This window comes from Callospermophilus lateralis, chromosome 6, assembly GCF_048772815.1.
Source record: "Callospermophilus lateralis isolate mCalLat2 chromosome 6, mCalLat2.hap1, whole genome shotgun sequence".
Lineage (NCBI taxonomy): Eukaryota > Metazoa > Chordata > Mammalia > Rodentia > Sciuridae > Callospermophilus > Callospermophilus lateralis.
The window spans coordinates 34,501,771-34,523,466 of record NC_135310.1 but is presented as its reverse complement, the minus strand read 5'-3'; the positions used below and the strand labels follow the sequence as shown (position 1 = coordinate 34,523,466).

At 36.8% G+C, this 21,696-nt stretch overlaps 1 protein-coding gene across 1 annotated transcript in view; it reads left to right on the top strand.

The window, feature by feature from the left end:
- Enpp1 (ectonucleotide pyrophosphatase/phosphodiesterase 1) overlaps positions 1-21,696 on the top strand; it is a 67,501-nt gene that overhangs the window by 13,067 nt on the left and 32,738 nt on the right. The window contains exons 2-5 of the mRNA XM_076859729.2: positions 15,983-16,055; positions 18,366-18,482; positions 19,259-19,384; positions 20,573-20,633. Coding sequence (XP_076715844.2) covers positions 15,983-16,055; positions 18,366-18,482; positions 19,259-19,384; positions 20,573-20,633 — 377 coding nt within the window. The remainder of the gene's footprint in view (positions 1-15,982; positions 16,056-18,365; positions 18,483-19,258; positions 19,385-20,572; positions 20,634-21,696) is intronic.

The window sequence follows — 21,696 nt, the reverse complement described above, 5'->3', positions numbered from 1 at the left end:
GTGACATGTGGCTAGTTTCTACCATATGGGTGACCATGGATATGTGGGACATTTTTATCATCTTAAAAACTTCAGTTGGATATCAGGTAAAGAATGAGGTATCATGGTTTTTGTTTTTAAACTTTTATAATTCTTCAGCTCATAGTGGTAAAAAAGCAGGTAGCACTTGCTCAAGAAACATTTATTAAAAGAACAAAATTAAAGGATTAAGTGTGAATGTCCTTAGCATCATAATTTCAAGATTCCTTATCCAAATGAATGAGTATAATTAAATTGGCTTAACTATAAATGAATACATTAAAAGATGCTATATTTCTAAAATTATGTTCCCTCTCAAATTATAAACCCATGTATCCATTATCAATTTTTAAATTATGTCTTTAAGTTGCCGCCATAATTGCAATTAAATAACCATTGGGCCTATCAAGAAAGTGAGTGATGGTTTATTTCCCTGTTAAGCTATTTCCTGTCCTAGGAATAAGTACTAAAATCCTCTATGTAGTTATTTTTTTTTCTTCTTAATTTCTACTGAGACCGTTTTTAAAGGATAAGCACAAGGTACTGTAGTTTGAAATTTTTTTTTTCAGAAAAAAATAACAAACATAAAACACACTTAAATGCACATGATGTTCTTTGCACTTTTTGTTTTTCATCTGTGACTGCAACCTGAATGTGTAGGTATGACACCTGCCTAGGTGAGAGGTCAGTGCTTCAATTGAGACCCATAAAGCTTTCCCTCTTAGTCCATCTATCTTATCCTCTGCCTGAGGTTAGGAAGGGCTCTTCTGTAGGATGAAAAAACAAACTTGTTTTCTTCCTTTTCCTATTTTTACGAACTTTAAAAGTTCTTTTCTAAAATCATTTAATGCTCTTTTTATTTAATGAGTCAGATCTTTCTTGATGGTGTCTTCGAAAGTGACAAGGTATTTTTAGGATGGGGGGACAGTATTTTTTATTGTTTGACATTCAGCTGAGCAAGATCTAACAATCTAAGATCTAAGCAAGATCTATTTCAATAACATTTGCATTTAGAAGATTTGAGAACCACATAAAACAGGTGAATTCCTAAAATGGAGGGTTCTTTGCCCACACTAAGTTTAGCTACAATTGTCTCCTGGGCTGTGTTTATTGATCTGTCTTGGCCTAATTATTTTTAGCTGTGTTCATCAGGTCTAATCAGAGAAACAAAGGCCACGTCTGATAATTTAATCGAAAGAATTTAAAATCGGAAGCAAATTACAGCACAACTAGTAAAGCTGAATGATGGGGCACCAAGACAACCCAGAGGCTGCTGCAGCCTGGGAACAGAGGACAAAGGGCAAAGGTGGTGAAACCAGGCCTTGGGAGCTAGGGCTGTGATGGAGAACTGGGACCCTGAGAGAGGTTGTCACCACGGGGTCACACTTGAGAAAAGGAAAAGAGAATGTCCTTGATTCTCACTTCTTCCTGCCCTCCAGTCTTCTGTCCTTGTTTCCAACTGGATTATTCTGGCCTAAGGACTGGGGTCAGGAGTCTGGGAAATGAATTCAGCCAAGGACCTTTCTCTAAGCTAGAAGATCACGAAAAAGCCAGAGTTCCCCATTTGGGTTTCTTGGAAAACAGACTTGGGGACAGACTCAGAGATGGAGACTAGTGTACCTGGCATTTCCCTAGAGCATCTCTTGAGGTCAGCACCTGTGGGAGGGAAGGCAAGGAAATAAGAAAGTGAAGGGGAGTTGACATGCTCAGTGGAATCCCATGGATGCCACGTCAGTGGAGGACTTGCCCACCTTGTGGCCCATACTTTGTTTTGGTACCAGGGATTGAACTAGGGGTGCCTAACCACTGAGCCAAATCCCCAGCCCTTTTTAAATATTTTTTGTTTTGAGATAGGATCTCACTAAGTTGCTTAGGGACTCACTAAGTTGCAGAGGCTGACTTTAAACTTGCCATCCACCTGCCTCAGCCTCCTGAGGCCCTGGGATTATAGGTGTGTGCCATGGCGCCTGGACCTATGGCCCATTTTTTTTTAATATTTATTTTTTAGTTGTAGTTGGACACAGTATCTTTATTTAGTTATTTTTATGTGGTGCTGAGGATTGAACCCAGGGCCTCCCACATGTGCTAGGTTTGCGCTCCACCCCTAAGCCACAACCCCAGCACCCCCATAGCTCATTCTTAAATTAACCTGAGTTTTTTGTAGTTGTCCAAGAGGGAGAAGCTGCCCCAGGAAGAAGGTGTGGCTTTGGGCAAATGGCTCTTTTCATCTGAGGTGATTCCTCTGTGGTGTAATCCCAAACCCTGGGGAGCAGTTCCCTCATCCTTGAAGGGTTGTCCAGACAGCTAGCCAGAGTATTCAGCACATTCAGGGAATAGATGTGAAAGCAATGTCTATGCCTTTTTGAGTTCTTGAAAAATAAAAAATTCACACATTGCTGCAGGGTATAAAGTGAACATTCAACTTGCCTTTTTCCCTTAGCAATAGCCTGTATTGCTGATGTAGTCCACATCCCAACCTAGAGATCTACCTAAAAAATTTTAAAGTAACTTATTGGCAAATTAAAAAAATGTTTATAAAGTAGCATTACATGCAGAAGGATGAAACACAATTGTATATGGAGTTGTTTCTTGATAATGTACATGTATGGGCTTTAACATTTTTTTTAAATAAATTGGAAAATTTCTGGAAGAATAATGTAAATTCATGCCTATTTCTTTTCTCCCAATAAACACTGTATTTTGAACAATTATAAATTAACAGAAAAGTTGTGAAGCTAGGACAGAGTTCACCTCCACATCATATGTGGTTTCCTCTCCTAATATCTCAAAAATTGGATGGTACATTTACTATACCTAAAGAACCAATATCGATGTATTCGTATTAATAAAGTCCATACTTTATTTGGATAACCTTGTTTTTTTTTTCCCCCACTAGTGTTCTTTTTTGTTTGTTCTTCCAGTATCCCATCCAGGAACACCATATTACATTTAGTTTTTGTGTCTCCTTAGGCTCTTTTTAACTAAATTTCTCAGACTTTCCTTGTTTTTGATGACTTTGACAGTTTTGAAAGAATGAGTCATGTATTTTGTGGGATATCCCTCTATTTGGATTTGTCTGATTTTTTCCTCATGATTAGACTTGGATGCTGTAGTTTGGGGAGGCAGCCCACAGAGGCAGAGGTAAAGTGCCATTCTCAACATATTTTATTAAGAGTCTTTGTTATTAATATGACTTATCCTTGATGATGTTGACCTTAATTTCCTGGCTAAAGTAGTCTTTTTCAAGTGTCTCCACAGCAAAGTTACTTTATTTGTCCCTTTCTATACTGTTCCTTTGGAAGGAAGTCACTATGCCCATCCCTCACTCCAGGGATGGACACTTATGTTCCTTCCACCTTTGTGTTGGTCGAATATTTACATAAGTATTTGGACTTCTCCTATATAGGAGATTTGCCTATTCTTTCCCATGCACTTACTTTTCAGTCATTTAAAATATAAATGTGAATTCATAGATATTTACTTTATATTTTGGGTTATATCCCAATACTCTTGTTATTTATTGTTTTGTTCAAATTGTCCTAAGCCATTGGGAATTGGCTTCTCTGTCACTTTGCCATATGCCTATCATTTGTGTGTGTGTGTGTGTGTGTGTGTGTGTGTCTGCATATTTAGTAGCTCCAAACTTTCTGGCACTGCAAGGTGTTTAAGATTTTTCAGCTCATTTTGTCCTGTTGTTTATTTCTTGCAGGTTGCTCAGCAACATAAAACTAGTGTGTATAGTCCACGTTTCCACTTGCAAATTAAGAGTGGACTTTCATAAACCTCTCTGCTTCCACTCTGCATTTACCAAAGAGGAGGGATGAGAGGTACATGCTATAGCACCTACATCCCATAGTGCTCTGCCTGTGCAGTAGTGGTCAGGTGTTTCCTTCCCCACTGAAGTGATGACAACCCAGGCCATTACCTTTCAATGAAGCACACTTATAGCAGAGCCAACTCAGATTTCTTGATTAATCATTTTACCTTGCAAACGATTTAAGCATAAAATCTGGGAGAAGGAGGCAGGCAGTGTGCCTCAGGTGGCCAGGAAACCATTTTCGTTTGTACTACAAACTTGAAAATTTATCTCTGTTCAGCCTCTGGTCCTCAGTTTGATGGGCTAAAAATCTCTCATGGTTTTTGGTGTGTCAGGAATTTGGAGTAGGTGTGGCAGGGCAGATGCAGTTTATGGTGTTCATGCAGTTCATGCAGCTGCAGTCTGCTGGTGATTGAAATTAGAATGTCAGGGCAGAGCATCTAGGGGCTGGCTGGGTGACTCATTCTGTCTCTTCATGTGGTCTCAGGGCCTCCCCTGTGGTCCCTGTGCCTGGGACAGCTTGATCTTTCTCACTGCATGGTGGAGAATAATTACTCTATTGTTTTGAGTGGGGGCTAAATGCTAAAGGAATTTAGAGCAAGTATTCCAGGAATAGATCTAAGCAAGTATTCCAGGACACATCTACATAATTTTAAACTAGTTGGGTGGTATTTTATATTGTATGGATTTATAATGATGTATTCAGGTGCTGGAGAAAAAAAAATAGAATGTCTGTTTTCCCTCTGCTTTCATGCTACCTTAGTCAACACGGCAGACTTCTGTGACCCCAAAAGGTATGAACCTTTCTCCCCACCCGCCAGCAATGATTCTGCAGCTGTGGTCACCAGCCAAGTCCTCTAATGCATTTATGACACTGTCTACCTAGAGATGGCATGAGATCCCACAGGTTGGGAGTTCAGTCTCCAAGACTGACCCCACCCCAGATACCAGTTGCAAGCCCCACATTGATTTTAACCTGTGCTTCTGACTGTCTTGTTAAAAAATGGGGTTCCCATAACATCCTCTTTGGGTTCAGTCAATGGGCTTGAGCAGCCACAAAACTCATGTTGCTGGGTGCAGTGGCGCATGCCTGTAATCCCAGCAGCTTGGGAGGCTGAGACAGGAGGATGGTGAGTTCAAAGCTAGCCTCAGCGATTTAGTGAGGCTCTAAGCAACTCAGTGAGACCCTGTCTCTAAATTAAATGCAAAAAGGGGTGGGAATGTGGCTCAATGGTTAAGCGCCCCTGGGTTTAATCCCTGGTACCAAACCCCCAAAAAATAAAAACTCAGGTTGACATTTATGACTTATTATACAACATATTGCAAAGGATACAGATAAAGAGATACATAGAGCAAGGTACAGGAGAAGGGTTATGGAGCTTCTATGTCCTTTGGGGACATAGGACTTCATTCCATAGACATGATGGAAGCATGGACAACCATGTTGAACTGTGATCAGACAGAAAAGGAATCATATGATGCCGATAAACTAAATGGGAAATATAATAAGGCCTGTGCACTTCCACATCCTTGGTCTCTGTGCAATATTCCTCCCTCCAGGGTTTGGGGCATTTGGAATGAGGAGCATCTTATGACTATCAGACAAGATGGGTCACAGAATTTGTTTCTGGCCAAGATACTGAAAAGCAGGAAAAGGTTAGAGTTTCCGTGACCCCCTTGGGAGGGAACAGTGAGCCTAGAAACCATGAATGAAAAATCAAAACGTCTATGATATTACATACTCTGTTTACTCTGTTGCTTATTAATAGAAATTTAGAATAGTCACAGGTTTTTGCCATTGTAAACAATGCTACAATAAATATCTTTTTATGCATATCTTTGTGTTATTTATGTGGAACATATTAACAGATACATTAATAGAATTAGGATGACAGGTATAGAAGATATGCAGTTTGAATTTAGATAGATTCATCTAAGTGTCCTTTTTGAAAGCAATATTTAGACGTCTGTGAAGACAGTGTGTAAGGGCCGATTTCTTCCCACTTCCTCACCGACTCTTGTAATTATGAATCTTTTTAACATTTGTCAGTTTCATTGGAGAGGAAAAACACTCATTGGTTTTTGAATTTTAGTGAAAGTGATCTTTAAATACTGTTGTTGGCTATTTTTATCCCTTTACATTGCTGGTTTATTACTTTTGATATTTAAAAAAATTTGGAGTGTGTTTTTCTACTTTTTTATAGCTTTATTATCCACCAGAGAAAGTATCTTTTTGTTGTATGTTGAAAATGTTTCATCATAGGTTCTCCTGCTTTAATTATGTTTGTGCTGGATATTCCATTTTAGTTTACAGAAATTCATAGTTTTTGTGGACTCGAGTATATCAAATTTTCCTTATAATTTCTGGATTTTTGTTGCCATGCCATTAAATGTGTCTAACACCTGAAAATTATAGAAATATTTTCCCATCTTCTTTCTAGTGATTTCATTTTATACCTTTAATTATTTACTCTGTCATCTCTGTCGTTTTATTTTCTTATTCAGGCAAGAGATAGAAATCCTGTTGACTGGACACTTTCCTCAAGATCCCTTTTCTCCATAGATTACTTTTCTGAAGAAGCTGAAGTAAGTTAGATGAATACATGAAGAAAGACCACAAAAATTATTTTGCTCTTCTAACGTTCTATTCAAGACAGAAGACAGTTAAATAAGCCATCAGACCAAGAGCAGAAGTGTTGATAGTTAATAATTCTATGATGACGCAGGTCCATTAGCCATTTGTGGACGTAAATTGAAGTTCCCGTGTGGGGATTAGATTCTGTATCTGAAGAGCTGTCCTCTGGCCTTTTGAAGTGTGGTGCTGCTTTGCACTTGAGGTGTTTTGAGTCACTGGCCTTATTGATGACATGCTTGTTTCTCCATATTCTGTGAGGGTGTACACATCACAGAGTGAAGGTCAGCAGACCAACATCAAAGCTCAGCAGAGCCATTACTGTACACGACCAGATGGATGTTTTCTTCTTTGACCTTTAACTTCAAAGAGAAATGGTCTGTGAAAGTACTTGGTGAGATCCTGGAGAAGCTCACTTGGAGATCTTTGCTCACTGAGGCAGAAGTAATAACTATTGGTCATTCCTTTCTTTGAAATGCTTGGTACTTATTGAAACAAAAATAAATTAGCATGATGAGACAATAACTGCCTGAGATAAACCATTTCCCTTGGAGGTCTCTAGGAAAGATTTCTAGTATGAAGGGCATGGTGCAGGTGAGTTCCCAGCCCCTCTCGACCTTGTCTGGGGAATCGTGGCCCCAGGGCTGGTGTTTCAGCCTTTTCTCAGGACAGGCCTCCTAGTTTATTCCAGTGGCCTCTGTTCAACCAAAAATGACACATGGGTGTATTTTGGGGGTAATGGTCTTTAAGAGAGGAGAGTAGGATATAGGGTCAAGAGTCATCCAAATTAAGGTAGAATTGATTGTTGGAGAGAAATAATAAAATGTGCCAACGTATTTTTTTTGATTATTATATTAGTTTAGAGATGCATGTGATAGCATCATCTGCCCAAGAGAGACTAGTTGAACCTGTTCTATACTGTTTTTAATTCATTGATTGTTTGGGACTATATTTTGGGTTATAACAGATTATTATATTATCTCAAGGGCTTTGTGTTCTGTTTCATGTACATAATGTCATCCTGGAAAGTTAAAATACATATATATATTTTACACACACACACACACACACACACACACACACATATAGATATCTGCTGCCAATGTTCTTTACCACCTAGGAAAAGGTTAGATGCCCAGAGCCTCTAGTAATAGGAGTAACATGTAAGAGTGCCTATGTTTAAAGTAATAATTTAAGGATTTCTATTTGGTGCCTTAATCACAAGACATCTCCATCTCTTTCAGACTTCCTCATCTCTTCTGTTCTTTTAAAAGAAAGGTGTCAAAAATAATATACATTTTCCAAAGAAGAACCTGTGGTTTTTCAATGTGAATATAACAGTGGGTTATAGTTCTCTTTATTCACAACTGCAATCCATTTTGGCAAAGTCTATTAAACTTGGCCTCACACTGATTTTTCCTACTTATTAAACATGAGAAGTATTTGGTCTTTTTAAAAATGTACCAGATTCATGGCACTATTTCTAACATATGTTAGAAGCAAGTACTATTTGAAAAGATGCCATACATCCAGTAATTCCATTAATCATGATTGTAAAAAAAAATGCATTAATTGTGGATTCTTGGGAAGTCAAACAAAATTGTGGTATGTCTTTGAAGTATGTTTTCATGGACTTCTGTCTTACTATCTCTCATTTTAAAGTTGGAATTTTTCCATTTGTGTTTGTAGAAAGCTCTGTATTGTCATCTACAGAGGAGAGGTTCTTTTTCTTTTTAAAGGAGGAATCACTCTTAGGAAGAGTGCTAAAGCTTGTGAGCTTAACTCTTTTGGAACTCACTCAGAGAGTCCTAAAAGCAGCTTAGCAGCTGGCTTGAGCAGGCAGAAACAAACCCCACCTCACATATATGGATCTGTCCACAACCAAGGGAAGCCAGCATGGAGTTCCCTTCTGTTATGTTACCATCAGCACTCTGACTGCCTCTTTGAGTCACTATTACAAGTAGTGGTTTGGTAATAAATGGCCTTGTCCACCAAGAACAAGAGTGAGTTTCCTAGATTATTTGGGTTCTCTTTCTTTCTTTCTTTTCTTTTCTTTTTTTTTTTTTTGTTTGTTTGTGGTTTGGTACCAGGGATCGAACCCAGGGGCACTCAACCACTAGCCACATCCCCAGCCCTATTTTGTATTTTATTTAGAGACAGGGTATCCCTGAGTTTCTTAGTGCCTTGCTGTTGCTGAGGCTGACTTTGAATTCTTGATCCTCCTGCCTCAGCCTCCCAAGCCACTGGGATTACAGGAATGTGCCACCATACCCAGCTAGATTATTTGGGTTTCTGTTGTCATTGTGTATATATAATTTATCAATTGCTTACAACTTTATAAAATGACTTTTCATTACTCTTTTTTTTTTAATTTTAGCACTTCCTTTTCCACCATTATAATCTTCATCCTATACTAGTTATAAGTTGCTAAATCCTTCTATAATAGTTTTTGTGGTTTTTAAAGACCCATTAATGAGATAATTTTAAAAATTACTGTTCTCATAATTGCCAAGACTGACATAATTGTGATAATGAAGGATATTTTGCTCTAAGACAGTTATTATTATTATGTGTTCCCTGGCACAGTACAGACAGGCATTAAATTTCTTCAGTTGAATTTGATGAGGTTGAAGATGGGACGGAGAGGAAGAGATATAAAAGATCTATTTTCGGAGGCTATCATAACTCAGAAATGAAGGTAAAGTTTTTAAATAAAAATTTCAGTCTATAAAAAATTGTTGCACATTTGTATATCTGTAAGGCATGTATTTTATTGTAAGTATATTGTATTGCACATCCATCATATTTTGTAAAGTTAGAACAACCAGTCAAGGACATAGCTATTGTGTAATTTATGATGTGTTCTTTATATATAAAGACAATACAAGTTGATCCCACTTTATTTTCTTCAAGCTGTGAAGATGGTTTCAAGCTTGAAGTTTCCCCAAGGTTCCTCTTTGAAACCAGTATAAATCCTTTCTCTAAGAATACATCTTTGTCTTAGGCTTTAATGAGTTCTCAAATTTAAAATTTTTTTAAATTTATTTTTAGTTGTATATGCACACAATACCTTTATGTTATTTCTTTAGTTTTATGTGGTGCTGAGAATTGAACCCAAGGCCTCATACATGCAAGGCAAGTGCCCCACCATTGAGCCACAACCCCAGCTCTCAAAATTTTTAATGTTAATGAATAGAACATAACTAAAATCACAAAAGAAAATGGCACATGACCAAAAAAAAAAGGTAGAAATTTCACAGTAGAAGCAAAGACTTCCATTATACCCATTATGGCACAAATTACAGAACCATTTGAAGATTTTTGAAGAAACTATGGAAGAAATAAAATGAGTTGGAAGAAATATAATTTCTTTTAACCTTTTTCTGTGGGCTACATGCAGGAACTGTCTTCTGAACTATCCTCCAGCTCACTAATTCTCCCTCCCACTGTGTCTCTTCTGCTGTTGAGCATAATCATTGAATTTTGTTCATTTTACTTTTTATTTCTGGTATTTTATTTGATTTTTCTAAAAACTTTCTAGGTAATTTTTCATAGTTTATTGTTTTCTGTGACTATTATCCATCTTACCTATTTTTACTTTGGACATTATTTGAAGAGATAATAAATTTTTAAAACTGATGAAAGTCACCAATCCTGGGATGTAGCTCCTTGCATGTTAACCAGAGTTAATAAAACAAATATATCAACAAACATCAGAACTCACTGCAGAACATAAAGGTAAAAATTTTTAAAAATTTAAAGATATTAGAGGAAAAATGATTTCTTTCAAAACTATGACAGGAGGAGCTAAATTCTCAATGGTGGTGATTATAGACAGTGTAACAGTGTCATCACTCTGCTGAGAGAAAATAACTGCCAAGCTGGAATTCTGTACCCAGAAAAAAATCTTTCAAGACTAAGAATTTTCTGGGCATGGTGGGACATGACTGTAATCCTCACAGCTCAGGAGGTTGAGGCAGGAGGATCACAAGTCCAAAGACAGCCGCAGCAATCTAGTGAGAACCTGTTTTAAAATAAAAAAGGGCTGGGAGTGGGATTCCATGATTAAGCACCCTTGGGTTCAATCCCCAGTACCAAAAAAAGAAAGAAAGAAAGAAAGAAGAAAAAAAAATGGTGGTGTTTTATTGTCCTCTTGGAAGAATCTCTAGTAGGCCTAGTCCTCTCAGGGAGTTGGATAGTCCCAGGAGGAACTGTCGATTATCAAGCACTTCTGGCCCCATACACCTAACGAGGCATCTTCTACACATGATGGCCAGAGCTGCTGACAATTTTGTGTGGTGGGTATCAGCACCCTTTTATAGATTAAAACAAAACAAACAAACAAACAAAAAACCCCAGAGAGGCTTAATGAGGACATGAAACATTCACAGGTCTCACAGCTGGTGTTTTCTAGAATTTGCTACAGTATAAGCCCCACAAGAGCCCTGAACTTGTTTTTTTTTTTTTTTTTTCCTGCTCTATCCCTAGCACTAGGTGAGTGCTCAGCATGTAGGGTCTCAAGAAATGTTTATTAAACGCTGAATAAATGAATTGGCAGAAGTGGAATTTGAACCTCAGTTGTTTTGCAGTGGAAGAACTTTACACCAGGAAGATGTCTACAGCATCAGAATGTTAGAGTTTCACTGAGTGTCAGGTTTGCCTCTGTGTGATGGGCTTGTTCAGGCTTGACGTCTCTTTTCCCCCATTTCATGTAACTGATTCCATAAATTGCTTCCCATACAATTTCATTGCAGTTTGTGAAGATCTCCTTCAGAAATATCAAACATAACTAAAATGATGCTGAGGGTCTCAGAGACCAAGCAGACTTGAACAGCTGCTTGAGTGGACTTAGGAACTTGCTCTGAGAAAAGATTCTAGCATCTGCTTTGAACTTTGTAATGCTTAGAAGTGGATTTACTTATCAGGGTCTAATTCTCATTTTCCAGGAAGGAATATCTCCTGAAGACTCACAGGGCTGTAATAAACTGAATTCTCAGTTTTTTTTTTTTTTTTTCCAGAAAACATGCAGCTTTGTCAAAAGTCAAAGGTCTGATAGGCAATGAGATTAGCTAATTCATCTTCACAAAGGACTGGATTTTTATTCCATCCATCACATTACCAAATCTGGCAATCTACCATTTCCTATTTTTTTTTTTGCTTGTATATTTATTATAGATATCCTTGGGCATAAAAGCCCTTAATGAACCAATGATCTTTTGTCACATCAGATGAGGAAATGTAGGGGATCATGCTTTTCTTTCAAAATTGTGTTCACTTAAATCACTGCCTGATGGTTTTGAGCTGAATGATTATTTGTGGAAAGTCTACCGTGTGCAAGGCATCCTGCTAGACAGAAAAATACAGAAATGAATAAATAAATACAGAAATGAATAAATAAATTCATGGCTCCTTGGAACTTAGTTAGTCAGAGGCAGATAAATAAACAAATCTCATGGAGAATGGTCCAGGGCTGCTCTAACTGGGGTGAGGCAAGGCGTAGAGGAGCATAGAGCATCTCCTGGGAAAAGAGGGGCAGGCAAGGACAGCCCTCCTTGCCCATGTGGACCTCTGCTTTTCATGGTGTTGCCAGAGGACCTTTCTAGAACTTGTACATTTAGTCGTGTTACTTGTGCAATTAAATGCCCCGACAACTTCCCACTGGCTGCTCCAAGGCCTCAGCCTGCTTTCAGCCTCTTCATAGGCTCCCCCGCTTGCCCCAGGCCCTTTGCAGCCTACCTGCTGAGTTCAAATCTTGCTGCTGTTGTTTTCCACTCCATGGTTCTTGACAAGTTACTAACCTCTCTGTAGCTCAGTTTCCTTATACTGGTAAATCATCATAACCTATCTTGTATGGTAAGTAATTTAATATAATTAGAGAACCACCTGACACTGAGCATGTGCTGTGGAACTGTCAGTCATATAGTTGCAGTTGTTATTATTTTTTTCCACACTGGTTTTGTCTTCTGTCCTTCTGTGGCTTCACCTGGAGCACTGTTGCATATATCTTCACTGTTAGGTTGCTTCTCCCTGTTTCATATCTTTATCATTGACATGGGGTATCCTTCCAGAGTTGTTGCCCTACCTAGGTAATACAATCTAAAATTGGGTGTTTCACCCCCATTTTTTTTTTTTTTTTGATACTTCTCACTGAATCTACTTTTGTGCATATTGGCAGTTACTCAAACATTTGTTCATTGCTAAAGGTGGGGAATCCTTTTTTTTTTTCTTTCTCAATGTCTCTTTGTGAAGCCTTTTGTAACCCTTTTCTCCTTTGCTGTTCTCCTCTCTGCTGTTAGTATTTTTTATATATTTCTACTGTAGCTCTTGACTGGTTCCATTGCAGTCATTCATTTAATGTTCACTGCCCTCACCTTTTGTTTCTTTATAGGGGTCAGAGTTACTTTCATTGTATCTGGTCATTAGCCCAGAGAACGCAGCAATAGGCATTCAAGAAAGAATAATAACACATTAAATTAATGCCTGTGTATTTAAGAGAATCAGTGAGGGGAAAAAACAGGGGTTTTTAAAATTGTCTATTTTTCTTGGCTCACTAAATGTGTAAGAAATACCAATGATTTAGGAACGCTAACAAAACAAGCAGGAAACTCCAAAAAAATATTCTCTTAATATGGGGGCAAAAATTTCAACAACTTTGCTTTGTTTTCCAGCTTCAAGTTTTCTAAGGTAAAATGCTTTTTTTCTCTATAGTTGCAAAGAAAATATTAAAATGCCTGAATTGGTGTAGAGAAAAATGAAGGGATGGTGGATTTTGACAATGCTGAATTAGACAGCTTTGAGAATAAACTTGAAACTGAGTAATGTTTCACAACTCAAAAATTGCTAAAGAGAATTTTCCTACTAAAACATTTTGATTGATTATTTTGTAACAGAGTAGTAGATACTCCAAATTTCATCTTTTATGGGTGTGAGTACACATAAGAAGTAACAGTATGATCATGATTTTGATTCAGATCTGTGATACACAGTATCTTATAAAAATCAAATCTAAGTAACCTTTGTTGAACAATGAAGAGGTGGTTTTTAAAACCTCAGCATGTATCTTCTTCTGCTACTTAAGAGAGTAAAGAGTTACATACACCAGGCATAATTTAAACCAATGGTTGCAGTTTAGATACTTGCTTACCACCAAATCTTTCCAAAGTTTTCCTTTTCTTCCTACATATACTCATGGCCTCCGAGTCCTGTTAGACCAGCCCACCCTCTCCTGATTCCCTGTCCCTCTGTGCTTTCTTGTCTGCCTTCAAATATTTTCCCATTTCAGCTCCTAGAGTTTCAGACCATTCGGGTTCACTGTAGTCCATAATTTCAGGTTAAGCTTGGCTCCCAGCTCTTGAAGTTCTTTTTGCTTTTTCCTGTTGACTTGCTTTTCATTGTCCTCTCTGATTTTTTGCCATCCTTCACACGGGATGTCCCAAGTCCCCTCTGTTTCCTCAGAGCCCCACCTTGACTTTCTCACTGCCGATAGATGCATTTTACTGGGTCAAGGAAATTAAGGAGATTCATCATCATCTGCTTTTAACTTCTTCTTGCTCAGGTTTTTGTGAATGTGTGAGTCTTTTTTTTTTTTTCCCCTGTCTTCTGAGATGCCTATCTCTGAGGCTAATCCCTTGAGAGTGTTCCATTGTGTAGACAAAACATGACTTGGTAAGCCAATTTCAAAACAAGTTAGGCTGTTTCTGTTTTGGGGGGTTTTTTGTTTGTTTGTTTGTTTGTTTTTGTTTTTAATGAATACAAACCATTTTTAAATGTCCTTGCATAACTGTGTTGCCCACTTGTGAGAGTACTGCTAGTGCTAGCTTTCTCATTCTCTGACATGCACGTTTTCAGTTACCACTGTTTGATTGAATATTATCAGCTCCCCACAACATGCTTCAAATTTCAGTTACACAGATATATTTACTGTAAGTAATTACCTAAAGTACAAACTTGGCTGTTAGTTCATCAATCTGTGAATTACTGTGTAAATAACAGGTGCTTATCCTACTTAGTGGCCAATCACTTTTGTTTCAAAGTCTGTCAGTGGCTGACCACTGTGCATCTTTTAGTCTGTTAACACACAGGCAGCAAAGCATGTAGTTGTGTTGCTTCTGTGCCTCCCCATAGTAAGCTTACATGATACTATATAGAAGTGTGTAATTGAAAAGGGAATTGAATGAGGGTTTGAAAGTACAGTAAAGAAAAGTGATGATGCTGGAAGTGAAACTCTAGTTGAATGTAAATGGAGTTATGGATGAAATAGCCAACCATGGGGAAGCTGCTGCAGCCACAGATTAGTACATTAGATACAAGCCAGAGGAATTCAGTGAAGGCAAATTATGGATGTATATGAGGAGTGTGGTTGTGACAAAGAGGAAGAAGGTATCCCAGAGAAAGTGACATGGGACAGAACTTCATTGGAAAGAAATTCCTGCAGATGGTTCATGTATTGAAAGTGCAAAGGTTGAAATGCTGGAAACAGAGCTAAGCTTAGAAAGGAATATGATAATTCTTCAGGGCATACAAAAGGTTCTCACTCATGATGGGTGAGAAGAAAATAAATATTGTTCAAACTACTCTAGCTAAGTTTTAAAAAGAAGTAAAAAATTAAGATCCATTATTTTACTATTTTAAATTATAGTATACTAAATAGAGATTGGTTTTACTATTTTTCATTTCCCTATTTTTTCAAAACTGATAGTAAAATGGGTTTTGTTGTTTTGGTAGGTATTTGACAAATACCCTTCCATTATCATTGTGCCCATTTATACTACTATTGAATGTTTAGGAGAATCCTTGAGTGCCCCCTTCTGATACCTTGTTGTCTCCTTTTATCCTCGTGCAAGCTTCCTCTGATAGTTCCCTTTTGTCATTAGACATATACAATTGAGAATGAGAATGTGGCAAATGTTAGCCCTGGAAAGATTTTAGAGATCCCCGAAGTCCTACCTGCTAATTTTATAGATGAATAAACTGTTGTTTAGAGAGGCTGAATGATCACCTCAAATCATACCACCCATGTGTGGCAATATTTGGGTCCTGGAAGGAGCAAGTAAGTCTCCTCAGTGCTTGGCCCACACACTGCACATAGGAGGTTGTTCTGCTTAGGTTTGTGTCGTTCACTGTTAAGTGAGGCATATAATGCTCCCATTTGCCTTTAATGCATTAATAAATTGGAAATTGAGTCTCTAAATAAATTTTCCTTAAGTATTGCAGTTTTTATGACTACTTCATTATACTATCTGAGGAGTTTCTCATTATATAACCTCTGGATGATCTAGAAATATATGCTGACATGTACGTGAATTTTTTATTGAAGTCAACGTACTCAGGACAGTAGGTGAATCCAAGTATATAATACAGTTTGAAATTTTCAAAAAGTGTGAAGACATCACTGTGGCCAGCAGCCAGATAAGCAAACAAAGCAGCACTAGCAAGTTTAAAAACATTTAGAGAAAGACAGCATTTGGACAAAAATTGTTTTGACACTATCTAATTGTCTTCTTCTCCCCTTACAGGTTTTGTCAGTATGTGTATTAACAACAATCCTTGGTTGTATATTTGGGTTGAAACCAAGTTGCGCCAAAGAAGGTAACTAATATTGCCTGTGTGTGTGGTGTGTGTGTGTACGTGTGTGTGTTCAGCCTCATCCAAATCCTCCCAAAACAATTAAAAATAAAATCACTTGAGAACAATGAAGAATGTAGACAGGGCCAGCACGTTCTGCGCTGTGTTTCTAGAGCAGCCTGCACCCCCCTAGGGACTCTTGAGATTCTTTCTTCCCTAAGGATTTAGTTTCTGAAGCAGATTCAGAGGTTGCTAGGTGACCAGGTAGAATCCCAGGCAACCAGAAACTGATCAGTATCTGATCTTAGGGTTTTTAAAATTGCAGATGTTGTTGGTTTCAAAGTAATCATGAAATTATTAAGCTTCTGATTATGTTTCTCTTACTGTCAAATGCAGAAATATACCCAGCATTGATGAGATTACTATAAATAATCAAACAGTAAATCATAGTTTTCATTATTTTGGCTTTGGTATTTCTTTTTTCCTCTATAAAATCTAGGATGGTTTTCCTTGGGAATTCAACTTTGAAAACTGAGCAATTTTTTCCCCCTCCTATTCAACAATTCTGTAATTTTAACAGTCATTTAAAAAATTTTAGTGATTGTTAAGATGTCATACTGCTGAAAGGAGTGGAACATAGTAATTTTATTTATCTTTTGCATTATTTTTTTATTTTTATTGGTGCATTATAATTATATATAATAGCAGAATTCATTAGGCTGTATTCATAAATGCACATAATTTCATCAGTCTCATTTCCCAGTACCTCCCTTTCCCTTACCTCCTCTCACCCTCTGATCTGCTTGCTCTATTCTACTTATCTCCCTTCTGTTATTATTGTTATTAATATTTTAATTAGTACATTATAATTATATATAATAGGAGGTTCATTGTGGTATATTTATATATGGGCATAGCATAATTTTTTGGTGGGGAATACCAGGGATTGAACTCAGGGGCACTCAACCACTGAGCCACATCTCCAGGCTTATTTTGTATTTTATTTAGAGACAGGGTCTCACTGAGTTGCTTAGTGCCTATCTGTTGCTGAGGCTGGCTTTGAACTTGTGATCCTCCTGCCTCTGCCTCCCAAGTTGCTGGGATTATAGGCATGTGCCACCACTGTCTGGATGTGAAAGTTAGTATTCTTAATCCTAGAAATTATTGTTGTTACTCCTTCTTCCTAAAATTGCCTGATTTCCCAGTTCCAAATGAGAGTTAAATTCCAAGGCAGTGTCATCTTGTTGGATCAGGAGACCATTATTAAAGTTAAGATGTAAGATTATTGCTTTTTTTTGTTGTTGGATGACCATTATTTTACCTTTTTTTTTTCTTTTATTCGTTATCCTAATTTTCTGGTAATACAATAAAACCCCAGATTATTCAAGGGATTTAGTAAGGAATTACATAGTCAAATTATTGTTTTTAATGAAAAATATTTTCCTTCCATAGTCACCATTTATCCGTTTAGCAAAAACTTGTTAGTGCCAACTCCATGTCAGACCTCCTGCATCATGTTAGAGATACAGTGTACTGAAGAAAATCCAGATGTAGCCTTTGTTCTCATGAAGTGTGCTGTCTAGTACAAATCTGGGACATTAACCAAGTAACCTAGTTACAAACAGAATCACGTGATCAAGGGGAAGTATGTGGTTTTATAAAACTTAAAAAGAGAAGATGGGTCTGGGTTGGGGAGATTGGGAAAACCTTGTGGAAGGAGTCAGATCTTTGAAGATGAAGAGTGTCCCAGGTCATGGTAGGGTCAGTGCTGGAAAGCATGTTCTGTACAGCTACTTCATGCCACGATCACAGTGAAGTAAATCAGATATTTCCCTTTCTGAAATATTCCGAGATAGCCACCTTAAATTTTTTTTTCACACAGTTTGAAATTTTAGGGGGACCCATAGCTGCTTATTAGCTAACTTTTCATAGCATAAAAATTTCAGAACCATTCCTTATTTTGATTTTTCTTTATCAGACTATAAGTATTTTAGTTTTTTCAGACCCAGTACGGTCTGTAATGAATTTTTTAAAAATTTTTCTTTTGTTTATGACAGAGATAAAATTCTTAATTTTTTTTCCCATGATGCCAAGGATTGAACCCAGGCAGATGCTCTACCACTGAGCCATACCCCAAGCCTGGTAAACTTATATATATAAATTACCATTTGTTTGTGTCCCTGTGTGTATTTGTGAAAAGAATCTCAGGTGAGATTCTGTGCTTTCTATAGCATCTTTTGAATTTATTCTATACTTACACTAGGTATATAAGTTGATGCTTGCTTTGAAATTAAACCATTTATTGGAATCATCTAATATGCTCACTGTTTTCAGTGAAAAGTTGCAAAGGCCGCTGCTTTGAGAGAACGTTTGGGAACTGTCGGTGTGATGCTGCCTGCGTTGACCTTGGAAACTGCTGTCTAGATTACCAGGAGACATGTATAGAACCAGGTAAAAAGTACAGGGGAAAAGACAGAGTCATGACATTAGGAAAAGATTAATTAAAAAAAGAAAGAAAGAAAAGCAATTTCTGTATTCTTTAGGTATATGATTTATCCTTATTTGAGTTTTTTTCCTTTCAATTTAGTACGTATAAACATTCACAATAGCTTCTGTGTTTTAATAGATCCTTGGAGAAAAAAATTTCCATACATTGCCTTTGTTAAATATTTCATGGATAGCAAAAATGCCTGTGTTTATAGTATCCTGAAAGCCATTGTAATCTAATTTGCACTTAAACTAAGTTCAAAAAGATGCCTGAACTATATAAGTATTTTTTTTTATTATGGGTCTATTAAAGCTGTGTTCATAGATGTTCACTTAAACTTAAAAATGAAACCTTTGGAACAGAAAAATTTTCTATGTACTTTGGACATGCCATGGAATACAAAGAAAGACCGTTGGATTTTGATTAAATTTTGAGAACCCTGAAAATGGTTGCTAGAAGAAGCCAGAGTCCTCATATGAGTTGTATAATAATAATGATGATGTGTCCACATTTTAAAAAGATGAAATTCTGAGTTTTAAGTGAAATATGAACAATTGGGGTGCACATGTTTTATATCTGTTAGGGCAGAGCAACCACAGTGGGGGCAGATTCTGTGAGTCACTTGAGAGTTATGAAACAGTTCGTTGTCTCTCTCTTGGCTCCTATTCTAGGAGACAGTGATTCCGTGTTGACTTTGTGTTGGAACCATAACACATACTTTGTTGACATTTGTTTCTAGGACATATATGGACTTGCAACAAATTCAGGTGTGGGGAGAAAAGGTTGTCCAGAAACCTCTGCTCCTGTTCCGATGACTGCAAGGCCCAGGGTGACTGCTGCATCAACTACAGCTCTGTGTGTCAAGGTCAGGCTGCCGTGTACCCACCATTCCCCTGTAGCCTGGCATCTTCCAGGTCTTCCAGGGCTTTGCATAGGTGCCAGCTTTTATATTAGCAAGAATATTTTTAGCTACCCATATTTTCTGAAAAGGTACTTTAAAAACTTTTTATTAAAACACACATATAAGTAGAGAAAGTGTACAATGTAGTGAACTTTATTTCCATTGCCCAGCCTAATAGCCATTATTGCCTATACATGGCCAATTTTGTTTTACCTAGAGCCACTCATTCCCGTCTCCTTCCTTCCCTTTTATTTTGATGATAGCGACATATGTAACACTGAATTTGTGGAAAGGCCACTTTTCCAGTTCTGCATGGTATTTATGCCCCAAGTACCCTTATAGTAAATGAAGACAATGTTTAACTTAAAAGATTAGTTATTAGTTATTTTGTGAGCTGATGTTATTATAATGCCTCATTCAGGAGTTACAGGGTTCCTTGAAATGCCTTGACAGAAATTCCTGACTGTATGTGAGAGAGAATGAAGACACTGGAATACCAAAGATTTTGTATAGTAGATGGAAGAAAGGTTATAAATCATAGTTGAAAATGTCAAATTTTGAAAATGAGAAAACTACTCAAGTTTTCACAAACATAGTCTAATCATCCCTCTGTGTCCATGTGAGATTTGTTCCTGAACCTCTGCAGGTATCAGACTCCAAGGGTGTTCAAGTTCCTCATGTAAAATAGCATGGAGCACAGTACTTGCATGTAACCTGTGCAAATCCTCCAGAATACTTTAATGATCCCATATTATTTAAAACATCTATACAATGTAAATGCCATACATATAGTTGTTACACTGTATTGTTCAAGGAATAATGAAAAGAAAAACACTGCATGTGTTCAATATAAATGTATTTCTAAGTATTTTTGACCTGCAGTTGGTTGAATCCATGGATGCAAAACAACACATAGATATAGAAGGTTGACTTGAAATTATACATTCATTGTTTTCTTCCTGGCATCCATTAACTCATTTGGAAAACAGAATAACTCCCTTTATTCATTGTATTTCTCTGGTGTCATGCCACATGTTGTCATATTTTAACATATTTTGTTTTTAGAATCTATCTTACTGTGTCTCATAAGTATCACAGTTATTGTCACCATTAAGTATGCTCACCTCATTTTATTTCTTGAAAATATTTCAGGTGAGAAAAGTTGGGTAGAAGAAACATGTGAGAGCATTGATGAGCCACAGTGTCCAGAAGGGTAAGATTAAATTCTCAGACATGTTTTTTTTTCTTTCTTTCTTTCTTAGAAGGACCATGTTTTTCTCTTTTCATATTAAGAAGATAAAAAATAATAATCAATTATTAACTCCTTTAACATTATTTTTAACAAGAGCTTCTGTTTGGCACTAGTGGTATAGAAATGATTATGGTTTGACCCCTACTCTGGAATTTAGTGAAAAAAGAGAGGCCAGGAGTAGTTAGTATTTATTGCTCATGATTGTTAAATGGAAGGACTAGGGTCTTCCTTCTTAGGAGGGAAGGATCTTTCAGAACTGAACTCGTAACAAATTATAGCTTTTTAACTGTGTATGTTTGTATTTCGGTTCACTTATATTTTGGGGGATAAATAACATGACTGTGAGTGGAATTACACAGTTTTAAAAAATTTATATTTATTCCTTTGGGCTTTAATATATTTTGCACAGTATCTTACAAAATTTTGGTGTGCATTATAAAGAGTAGACATTTTATAAAGGTATTGAGGAAGAACTTTCAGTAAATTAATTATTAAAGATTTAAAATTTAGAAAAAAAAGTAAAAGTAAAGATATTAGAGATATTTATATTTTTCCTCTTGAGATCTACTATTTAATACCTGTTTAAAATAATTTTTCCCAAATTTTTCAGAATTCTTGACTTGTATTTAGCTTATTTTGTTTGTGTATATAATTAATTTTTACTATGTAAGGTGCCTTTTCCTCCTTTTGAATGGAGAGTAACTTTTTTGGTATAAAACCATAGTAACAATGGTAAAAGACTAAACCTAAACTAAACAATCTCATCAAGAGAAACTTTTTTTTAAAGGGGACTTCTCATGTACCTAAGCTGTCTTTTAATGGGTGTACTAGCAAGTTTTGACTCTTCTAAGCATTGATCATTTTTATTGAATCATTTAGTGGAGAATATAACTTTTCCTTTCTTTATTAACATGATCATAATTTAGAGAACATTTTATTCTTCTGGAAATTATTATACCAGTATATTTACCTGGGACCACTAAGCTGCTTTTGTGTTTTCTGTTTGTTGAGTAAGAATAGTTTT